Here is an 11,999-nt window from a genome sequence, read left to right as displayed (position 1 = left end):
CCTGAGTTTTCTAAGGTTCTTATGGTTTGAGGTTTTACATTTAGGTCTCTGATCCATTTGGAGTTAACCTTTGTGCATGGGGATAGATAAGGGTCCTGTTTCAATCTTCTGCATGTGGTCAACCAGTTTTCCCAGCACCATTTACTGAATAGGTTCTCTTCTCCCCACTGGTAGGTGGTGGGGGCTTTGTCGAAGATGAGTTGGTTGAGGAATTGAGGTTTTGCTTCTGGAATCTCAATTCTGCTCCATTGATCTATATACCTGTTCCTGTACCAATACCAAGCTGTTTTGATGATTGTAGCTTTATAGTAAAGTTTGAAGTCTGGTATTGTGATACCACCTGCTTTGTTTTTTTTACTGAGGATTGTTCTGGCTATTCTTGGACGTTTGTGTTTCCATATGAATTCCTGTGTTGTTTTTTCTAGGTCTGAGAAGAATGTTGTTGGTAATTTAATGGGTATTGCATTGAATTTGTAGATTGCCTTAGGTAAGATGGACATCTTCACAATGTTGATTCTTCCGATCCATGAGCATGGAATATTTTTCCACTTGTTCGTGTCAGCTTTGATTTCTTTGAGCAGTGTTTTGTAATTTTCATTATAAAGGTCTTTCACGTCTCTGGTTAGGAAGATGCCAAGGTATTTCATTTTTTTTTTGTGGCTATTGTGAATGGAATTGTGTTTTTTATTTGGGTTTCTGTTTGTTTATTATTGGTGTAGAGAAATGCGATTGTCTTTTGTACATTTATTTTGTATCCTGAGACTTTGCCAAAGGCCTTTATCAATGTAAGGAGACCTTTGACAGATTCTCTTGGGTTTTCGAGGTACACCATCATATCATCTGCATAGAGAGATAACTTGACTGCCTCTTTTCCTATTTGAATACCTCTGATTGCCTCCTCTTCTCTGATTGCTCTAGCCAGGACTTCCAATACTATGTTGAACAGGAGGGGAGAGAGTGGGCATCCTTGTCTAGTTCCAGTTTTCAGGGGAATTGGTTCCAATTTTTGTCCATTTAGGAGTATGCTGGCTGTGGGTTTCTCATAGATGGCTTTTATTATTTTGAGGTATGTTCCCCGTATGCCTAGATGTTCAAGGGTTTTTATCAAGAAGGGGTGCTGGATTTTATCAAAAGCTTTTTCTGCATCTAATGATATGATCATGTGGTTTTTGTTTTGACATCTGTTGATGTATTTAATTACATTTATGGTTTTATCGTAAACATATTAATGGAAATACCTAAAAAATGTTAAAGCTTAAAACTGCTGAGTAAGTTCTCGTTGAAGTTAATGAGCAATGAAAATAAACATGGATGTTTAGAAAATGTGGAAAGAAACACACATCTAGTTTTATAGTCAGTGAATGATGTCTATATGATTATAAATTTTCCATGGGTAGTCCTGAATCACTGGTTCAGGACAACCACTTCATTTGTTTATCTTCCATTGTATTTGTCCAGGTGGAGTAAAACCTTGTGCATTAAACTGCTTGGCTGAAGGTTATAACTTCTACACTGAACGTGCCCCTGCGGTGACTGATGGGACCCAGTGCAATGCGGATTCACTGGATATCTGTATCAATGGAGAATGCAAGGTGGATCAGATTTTACTCCTCTTTGTTGGGGTTGTTGAAAGTTTTTTCTTTTTCTCAGATAGTAAGTCCTAATTAATACTGTGTTACTTTTTAAATTATTATTAAAGAGAGCTACATTTTTTTAAAGTTCAGTTTCCAATAAGGATAACATATGTAGTTAAAGGTAGAATGACCCATTCATATTCAAGCACCATGCAAATATGATATACTCTGGTATTCTGTTTATGTTTCTAGTAATTGCTAGAGGTATGAAAATATTTTGGACTGTAATTTCCATCATTCTTCTGTTCTGTTTACAAACAAGATGATAGAAGAAGGGAGAGAATGAGGATTCAGCTGTTTTTTCATATATCTACCATATGATCTTGGGAGATTATTTGATATATTTCATAGCTTAATATTTCCTCAAAGTGTGAAATAGCTATACTCCTCCTACTTTATCTCCTTTTGAGACATTTACAGTGGTTTTCATTATAGAGTTAATCTTTGTCTTATTAAAGCTTTTACTTTAGGAATTTTTTCAGACTAGCTGCGAATTGTAGGAGCAAATCATGCTATTTTCCTAGACTTGTGTATGAATCTTATCATAATAAGAAAAGCCACAAAACCATTATTCCCATAACTTTTTTTTACTTGTTTGGTTTTGTTTTACTTTGAAGAGAAGTACAAAATAACTGCTGCAAACTTTTTTACTTTAAACTTGTATGTTGAGAAACATTAGCAGGGACTTACTGGAGACTGGAGATAAAGTGGAAAGAGAAAAGTATTTCTTATTTTGATTTCCTTTGGAAATAATAAATAAATAAACTTGTTTTTAAACAAATTGAGAATGAAGAGATGAAAAGCATTATCTATTTTATTTAGTTCATAATCTCCTGGAAAAACTTCTGTCCTTCTGGCTACTTCCCTCCAGTTTGTGTGTGTTTGGGGCGAGGGGTGTTTGTTATTTTTTTGAAGAAAACATTTTTGTGACAGTATTCAAGTTTTTTCAAATAACAAAGACCAGGTATAGTTTTTAATTCAGGGATTATATGAATTTTTAATTCAGGTATTACATGACTAGTATCAGTGGCTAAATGTGAAATGCGTATATGCATGCACCAAAATATGTGTGAAATATATATTAAATCCATACTTTTATGATTAAATGCAAATTTTTAATGTGAAATTTTAGCTGTTCTATATGTATATATCTCTTTTTTCCTTGTGGCAATTTTATTCAGCTAGTGGAAACAGGTATTATTTTCAAAGATTTACCCAGGTGTGAATTCCACAGTTAATCTTCAACACCAACAACTGGATATCCAAAAAGAGCCAAAGGTTTAGAAAAGGCAAAGTCTAATGCTCAGTCAGGACTCTTTCTGTCATAATCCTGTATGGGACCATATGCCTTTTTTCTGTGTTCTTGAATGTCTTGGTTGAGGATATAAGTAAGAACCTATTGCTAAACAATTACACAAAAAATTTAAAAACTGGACTATGGTATTGATAAATGAAGAAGAAGTCTAAAGTAGAAATATAGACATACATTTCTGGGGAATCTAAATTCTTTTCTTGAAACTTATATGTTGAGAAACACTAGCTGAGACTTACTGGATAGTGAAATAAAGTGGAAAGAGAAAAGTATTTCTTGTTTTGATTTCCTATATTGGAAAAACAAGTAAATAAATAACTTACATGTATTTGATTAGTTATGGTTCTAAGAATTTCTTACATTTGTGCACACTAAATATTCTCTGCTTTCAGCATGTAGGTTGCGATAATATTTTGGGATCTGATGCTAGGGAAGATAGATGTCGAGTCTGTGGAGGGGATGGAAGCACATGTGATGCCATTGAAGGGTTCTTCAATGATTCATTGCCCAGAGGAGGTGAGTGTGTAGAGAACTCTTCCTCATACTGCTGGTATACTTGGGATGTCCAGAATACTTGATTTCCCCTCCTCCCTTGGTTTTATTTTTTGGGGTTTTTTTGAGTTGGAGTCTCACTTTGTCGCCCAGGCTGGAGTGCGGTGGCATGCTCACAGCCACCCCAGCATTGACCTGCTGGGCTCCGGTGATCCTTCCACCTCAGCCTTCCAAGTAGCCAGTACTACAGGTGCGTGCTACCATGCCAGGCTAATTTTTTATTTATTGTAGAGACAAGGTCTCGCCAAGTTGCCCAGGCTGGTCTCCAACCTGCGGGCCCAGGCATTCCACTCATCTCGGCCTCCCCAAGTGTTGAGATTACAAGCTAATCCACCGAGCCCAGCCTCCCCTTGTTTATAAATTTTTTTTTTTTAGACGGACAATGTTTTTTTCCAAATTGATTTCAGTCCTTTAAGTATAAAATGTAGCCTTACATAAGACATTTTAAAGAACTATTCCTTCCCCTTGACTTAACTTCATTTAGCCATGTTTCCTTAAAGTGTGAATTCCCACAGAGCACTGATATGAGGGGCATGTGCTGTGGAATAAAAATGAATGAATATTATACATGTTAATGCTTTAGAAATATCTTGGCAATTTTAGGCAAAAAGACTATTAAATACTTTTTCTCTAAAATGTATTCACAAAGCCAAAGGGTAATTTGCTCATATTTCATAATTTATAAAATGCAAAGTCAAAGAAAGAATGGAATAATAAGGAATGGCTATTACTAAATGGTTACTAAATATTATTTTCTGACCAAGGCTGCTTAATACTGGCTATTGTCTATGTTCCAGGCTACATGGAAGTGGTACAGATACCAAGAGGCTCTGTTCACATTGAAGTCAGAGAAGTTGCCATGTCAAAGAACTATATTGGTAAGTTGTTCTACTAGATTTAAAAAAATTAATGAAGAAAAGCAGCACAGTATCATGAAAGAAAAAAGCATGCTGCTTTGAGGTATATCACTTTATGGCTAAAATGAAGGAAGTTACACGTTTTATAGAACTGCATTAAAATGCCAAACAGAAAAATGAGTTTATAGCTTACTCTTAACTGGATTGATTATTTGACTTTTTAAAAATCAATTTAATTGAGGTATGATTTACATATTAAAATGCATCCTTTATAAGTGGGCAGTTCAGAGAGTATTGATAATTATATAGGTCCATATAAATACCACAACCAAGATATAGAACATTTCTATGACTCTAAATCTATCCCTTGTTCCCTTTTGCAGTCAAATTTCCTCAGCCCCAACCTTAGTCTCAGGCAAACATTGACCTATTTTTTAACATTATATATATTACTTTTACTTATTCTGGAACTTCACATAAATGAGCTTATATAGTATATGTGCTTACAGCTGTCTTTTTACTCAGCATGTTTTTGAGATTAATCTGCATTGTTGAGTGTATCCAAAGTTCATTCCTTTTTATTGCCAAATAGTATTTTATTGTGCAGTTATACCTTAATTTGTTTATTTATTTTTACTTGTTGATAGATATTTAGGTCATTTCTAGTCTTTAACTATATGAATAAAGCTTCTTTGAACATTTATAAACAAGTTTTATGTGGACATATATTTTCTTTCACTTGGATAAATGCCTAGAAATGAAAAGGATACATCATATGATAAGTACATATTTAACTTTATAAAAAATTATAGTAGTATAACCATTATGGAAAACAGTATGAATGTTCCTCTAAAAATTGAAAATAGACCTTTCATCATGTAATCTAGCAATCCCACTTCTGTGTGCATATCCAAAGGAAATAAAATCACTATCTCAAAGAGATATCTCTATTCCCATATTCATTACAGCATTATTCACAATAGCAAAGATATGGAGACAACCTGAGTATCTGTCAGCAGATGAATGAATAAAGAAATTGTGATATCTATATCACAATACACACACACACACACACACACACACAATGGAATATTATTCAGCCTAAAAAACAAACCCTGACATTTGCAACAGCATGGATGAACCTGGAAGACATTATGTTAAGTAAAATAAGCCAGGCACAGAAAGATAAATACTGCATAATCCTGTTTATATGTGGAATCTAAAAAAGACAAACTCAACGAAACAGAGTAGAAGGGCATTTACCAGAAATCAAGGCAGAGTAGGGGAGGTGGAATGGGGAGATACTGGTCAAAGGGTACAAGCTTTCAGTTTGAGGAATAAGTTCTAGAGATATGATATATTATAGTTACTAATAATGTATCATGTGCTTAAAATTTATTAAAAGAACAGATCTTATTCTCACCATACACAAAAAAGGCAACTATATGAGGTGATGGATATGTTAAATAACTTGATTGTGGTAGTAATTTCAAAATGTTTATGTATATCAAATCATCTCATTGTATATCTTAAATGTATACTATTTTATTTGTCAATTATACCTCAATAAAGCTGGAAAAAAGAAACTACTAAAATGTTTTCCAAAGTTGATGTATTATTTTATATTTCCATTAGTAAAGCAGTAGAGTTCCAGTTACTGTACATCTTTGGCAGTACTTGATATTGTTAGTCTTTTAAATTTTACCCATATGGATATCTTTTTTTGTGAAATATCTACATATTTTGCTGATTTTTTAAATAGCTTTTTTACTCGAGTTATGAGTTCCTCGTATATTCAGGATACAAGTCTTTGTCAAATACATTTTATGGGCCAGGTGCAGTGGTTGACACCTATAATCCCAGCACCTTGGGAGGCTGAGTTGGGAGAATCACTTGAGCCCGGGAGTCTGAGGCCAGCCTGGGCAACATACTGAGACCTTGTCTGTACAAAAAATTACAAAAATACGGTTATTCATGAGACTGAAGCAGAAGGATCATTTGAACCCAGGAGGTTAAGGCTGTGGTAAGCTGGGATCCATGGCAGCACTGAGCTGGGACTGCCACTGCACACCAGCCTGGGTGACAGAGTAAGACCCTGTCTCAAAAAATGTGTATTTTTATGGACATTTTCTCCTAATTTATGATTGCTTATTAATTTTTTAAATGGTGTCCTTTAATGTTGATGAAATTCAATTTATTTTCGTGCTTTCTTTTTTCTTTTTCTTTTTCTTTTTTTTTTTTTTTTGAGTCTCACTCTGTCACCCAGGCTGGAGTGCATGGCATGCTCACGACCATCACAGCCTCAACCTGCTGGGCTCAGGTGATCCTTCCCCTTTAGCCTTCCAAGTAACTGGAACTACAGGCATACACCACCACGCCCACCTAATTTTTTAATTGGTTTATTGTAGAGATGAGGTCTTGCCTTGTTGCCCAGGCTAGTCTCGAACCCGTGGGCTCAGGCAGTCCTCTCACCTCAGCCTTCCAAAGTGCTGGGATTACAGACGTGAACCACCACGCCTGTCTGGCTTGTGCTTTTATATCCTATCTTAGAAATTTTACCTGCAACAAGGGTTTCAAAGATTGTCTTCAGTGTTTCTTTAAGAAATTACAGTTTTTGCTTTTATGTTTAAATATATTTGGTTCATTTTGAGTTAATTTTTATATAAGGTATAAAGTAAGAGTTGAGGTTACTTTTTTATATGAATATTCAATTGCTGCAGCACTATTTGTTGAAAAGACTATCATTTTCCCCATTGAATTACCTTGACGTCTTTGTTAGAGATCAGTTGAGCAAGTATGTATGGTCTATTTCTGTTCCCACTCACTAACCTATATTTCTATTCTTAAATTAAAACTGCAGTGTACTGAGTAATGGAACTTTCCACTGGGCTTCAAAATCCAGAAGCATTAGATTCTCAAATTTGTTCTTTACAAACTTATTTTTGTCTTTTTAAGTTCTTTACATTTCTACATACATTTTAGAATCAACTTGTCAATTTCTATTACAAGAGATTATATAAAATCCCAACAATGCATGAAAAGATTTACCTGTACATTTATTTAGGTCTTTTTTAGATTTTTTTTTTAACCAGTGTTTCATTTTCAGTGTATATGTCTTGCACATATTTTGTTAAATCTATTAATTTCATGATTGTTGATTGCAAATGGTATTGATACTTTAATTTCATTTTCCAATTTTTGTTTGTATATAATGCAGTTGGTTTCTTTTTATACTGTTCTCATGTCCTGAGACCTGGTTATACTCATTTATTACTTCTTGTCGTTGTTTTGTAAAGTTTTTGGATTTTCTCCGTAGATTATCATGTCATCATTGAATGAAAGCAGTTTTACTTCTCTTTCCAATCTTTATGCCTTTTCTTTCTTTCTTTCTTTCTTTTTTTGCCTTATACTAGTGTTCAGAACCTTTAGTACAATGTTGAATAGAAGTGAGGAGACTGAACATCCTTTGTTGCTGATCTTAAGGGGAAAGCATTTTTTTTTTAATTATTGAGTAAATTAGCTAGAAGATTTGTGTAGATGGCTCTCTGTCAGTTTGAGGGTTTCCTTTCTATGCTAGATGTCTGAGTTTTATTCATAAATGGGTGTTGAAGTTTTCTGAATCTATTGACATGATCAGGTAGGATTTTATCTTCCTTTTCCCTGTTAATATAGTAAATGTTATTGATTGGTTTCCAATGTTAAAATCCATCTAGTATTCTTGGAATAAAAACTACTTTGTCATGATGTACTATCCTTCTTATATATTGTCAGAATTGATTTGCTAATATTTTATTAATAATATTTTTATCTATGTTCATGGGGGATACTGTTCTAGAGTCTTTTCTTGTGATGTTTTGTTGGTTTTGGTCTCAGGATAAGCCTGGCTTTGTAAAATGATTTAAGAAGCATTCCTTTCTCCTCTACTTTCTGAAAGTGTCTGAGTAAAATTGCTATTATTTCTTTTTTTTTTTTTTTTGAGTTGGAGTCTCACTCTGTTACCCAGGCTGGAGTGCAGTGGCACGCTACCGGCTACCGCAGCCTCTACCTGCTGGACTCCAGCGATCCTTCCACCTCAGCCTTCCAAGTGGCTAGAACTACAGGCGCGGGCTACCACGCCCGGCTAGTTTTTTATTTATTGTGGAGATGAGGTCTCGCCAAGTTTCCCAGGCGGGTCTCAAACCCACGGGCTCAGGTAATCCACTCACCTCAGCTTCCCAAAGACGCGGGATTACAGGCTGAGCCACCGAGCCCGGCTGTTATTATTTCTTAGTGTTTGATAGAATTCAACTGTGAAACCATCTGGAATGGAAGTTTTTATTGAAAAAATTCAACTTCTGTAATAGCTATAAAGTTTTCAAATTTTTTAGCATGAAGTTACACATATTCCCTCATTATCATTTTAACAGTTGTAGGATCTGTAGCAGTGGCTCTTCTTTTCATTCCCCTTATTGATAATTTATGTCTTTATTTTTCTTGATCATTCTAATGAGGGGTTTATGAAATTTATTGATCTTTTCAAAGAACAATCTATGGTTTAAATGATTTTCTCTGTTGTTTATCCAATTTCCATTACATTGATTTCTTTCTTTTTTTTTTTTTTTTTTTTTTGAGTTGGAGTCTCACTCTGTCACCCAGACTGGAGTGCAGTGGCCGCTCCCAGCCACCGCAGCCTCTACCCGCTGGGCTCCGGGGATCCTTCCGCCTCAGCCTTCCGAGTAGCCGGAATTACAGGCACACTCTACCACACCCGGCTAATTTTTTGATTTATTGTAGAGACGAGGTCTCGCCTGCCCAGGTGGGTCTCGAACCCGCGGGCTCAGGCAATCCACTCACCTCAGCCTCCCAAAGGTACGGGATTACAGGCTGAGCCATCGAGCCCGGCTCATTACATTGATTTCTAACTTTCTGTTTATTATTTCTTCTTTTCTATTCACTTTGTATTTATTTTTCTTATTTTTCTGGCTTTTCAAGATAGAAACTAGGATGTTTTCTACTATAAAATAAGCATCTTTCACTATAATCTTCCCTCTAAGCATTGCTTTAACTTCATCTAAAACATTTGATATGTTGTATTTTCATTATCACACAATTTAAACTATTTCCTCTTTTACCTTGTGACTGATAGCTTAGAAGCTATTATTTAACTTGCAAATATTTGAGCATTTCCCAGACATTTTTCTGTTACTGATTTCTAGTTTAATTCTATTATAGGCAGAGAGCTACTTTATATTATCTTAGATTTTTGTTGAGGTTTGTTTTATAGCCCAGCACATGTGCACTTGAGAAAAATTTATATTCTGGTGTTATTTGGTTTAAAAGTACATTAATGTTCATTAGATTTAAATAGCCAGATAATTTTTTTCAAATCTTCTATATCTTTACTTATTTGCAGCGTTCTTTTCAATCAATTACTGAAAGAATCATGTTGAAATCTTCAACTGGAATTTGAGTTTGTTCATTTTTCCCATTCATTCATAAGATTTTGCTTTTTTTATTTTGAAATTTTGTTATTAGGTGTGCGGACACTTATGATTGTTATATCTTCTTGAAATATTGATCATATTATCATTATCAAGTGTTCGTCTTTATTCCTGATATTTATTCCTGATATTCTTTAACCAGCTGGACATGGTGTGTGTACTTGTAGTCTCAATTACTTAGAAGGCTAAGGCAGGAGAATCACTTGAGCACAGGAGTTCAAGACCAGCCTGGCCAACTTAGTGGGACCCTATATCTTTATAATAATAAAATAAAATAAATTATTTGACTCAAAGTCTATTTTGTCTGTTAATAATCTAGCTATCCCAACTGACTTCTGATCAGTGTTTGCATGGTAAATCTTTTGGTATCCACCCACTTTTTATATGTAGGTGCCTCTGCAAATAAAATATGTTTCTTATAGAATTCATGTAGCTTGGTCTTAATTTCTTATTGTGTTTAACAATTCTTAAATTTTTAAAACTGTAATCTTTAGATTGGAGTGGGGGACTTGGCAACTATTTCTGTAAAGGACCAGGTTGTAAATATTTTCAGCTTTGCAGAATAGTCTTTGTCACTGCTATTCAATTCTGCCATTGTAGTGTGAAAGCAGATATGGATAATACATAAATGAATGGGTGTGATTGTATTCCAACAAAACTTTATCTATAAAAACAGGTGGTGGGTCATAGTTTGTCAACTTCTCATTTAGATCATTTATATTTAATATAATAATCAGTATCTTTGGGTTTAAGCCTACCCTCTTGCCATTTTATATTGGGGCCCCCCAAAATGGAATTTATTGATAGAAAATTGTCACATGTTTAAACTTCAGTCACCTTCAAAGTACTCTCCATTTGATGCACAACACTTATTGAGATGCTTTTTCCACCGTTCAAAACAGTTTTTGAACTCATCAGTTTGGATGCTTCTGCCATTTTTTGTTTCACCTCTTCCACATTGGCAAAACATTTCCCTTTGAGGACTTTTTTTCTTCCAGGGAAACAACAAAAAGATGTCACTCAGGGCGAGATCGGGTTACAGGGAGGACGGAGCATAGGATTCGTGCCATTTTTTACCAAAAGCTGCTGAGCAGTCAGTATGGTGTGGGCAAGTGTGTTGTCACGGTGGAAGGACCAGTCACCTATTTGCCACAACTCAGGAATTTCTTCCATAATGCAGCCTCTCACAACAATGCTAGCTTGTACACTGATGTCACTGGGTTCCTAGAATATTCACCTAGTGAGAAAAGCCTCTACTAGAAGGGGCCTGCTCTCCAAAGGATAATTTTTGGATTTGGGGGGGTGTGCCTTTGTATTTATCCTATGTGCTTTTTCCCTTTTATTCTCCCTTATATCTTTTAGATTAATCAAATGTTTTATTAACATTTAATCTCTACTAATGGTTTATTAGCTATACGTCTTTGTTCTATTTAATTAGTGGTTGCTTTAAGATTTATAAAATGTATTTTTTATTTATTACAATACACCTTCAAATAAAATGATACAATTTTGTATATAAGACCTTTACAACACTTTACTTCACTTTCCCCTTCCATTCTTTGTGCTGTTTTAAAAAATATATTCAGCCGGGCTTGGTGGCTCAGCCTGTCATCCCGCGCCTTTGGCAGGCTGAGGTGAGTGGATTACCTGAGCCCGCGGGTTCGAGACCCGCCTGGGCAGCGAGACCTCATCTCTACAATAAATCAAAAAATCAGCCAGGCATGGTGGCGCGCGCCTGTACTTCCAGCTACTCGGAAGCCTGAGGCGGAAGGATCAACGGAGCCCAGCAGGTCGAGGCTGCGGTGGCCGGGAGTGGCCACTGCACTCCAGTCTGGGCGACAGAGTGAGACTCCAACTCAAAAAAAAAAAAATAAATAAATAATATATTCAACTTCTCCATATATAAAAAAATAAAATAAAAACTCACAATACATTTTTTTGTCTTAAAGACTCACTTATATTTTTTAAAAATTAAAACAATTATTTTATAGTTACTCACATATTTATTATTTTTTGTTTTTGTTTTTGTTTTTAGTTGGAGTCTCACTCTGTCACCCCCAGACTGGAGTTCAGTGGCCACTCTTGGCCACTGCAGCCTCAACCTGCTGGGCTCCAGCGATCCTTCCGCCTCAGCCTTCCAAGTAGCTGGAACTACAGGCCTGCT

General features: G+C 35.4%; 1 protein-coding gene across 1 annotated transcript in view; it reads left to right on the top strand.

Annotated features, from left to right (window-relative positions):
* Positions 1-1,458: 1,458 nt before the first annotated feature.
* Positions 1,459-11,999, top strand: part of LOC103260670 (A disintegrin and metalloproteinase with thrombospondin motifs 6-like) — a gene marked incomplete at its 5' end in the record, with an annotated part of 68,499 nt that continues 57,958 nt past the window's right edge. Inside the window, 3 exons of the mRNA XM_008058321.2 lie at positions 1,459-1,592; positions 3,339-3,462; positions 4,296-4,376. Of these exons, the coding sequence (XP_008056512.1) occupies positions 1,459-1,592; positions 3,339-3,462; positions 4,296-4,376 (339 nt within the window). The remainder of the gene's footprint in view (positions 1,593-3,338; positions 3,463-4,295; positions 4,377-11,999) is intronic.

Source organism: Carlito syrichta, unplaced genomic scaffold (genome assembly GCF_000164805.1).
Source record: "Carlito syrichta isolate Samal-C Ts95f unplaced genomic scaffold, Tarsius_syrichta-2.0.1 Scaffold89704, whole genome shotgun sequence".
NCBI classification, from domain to species: Eukaryota; Metazoa; Chordata; class Mammalia; order Primates; family Tarsiidae; genus Carlito; species Carlito syrichta.
Note: the sequence above shows the minus strand (reverse complement) of the source record. Positions and strands in the feature narration are given on the sequence as shown.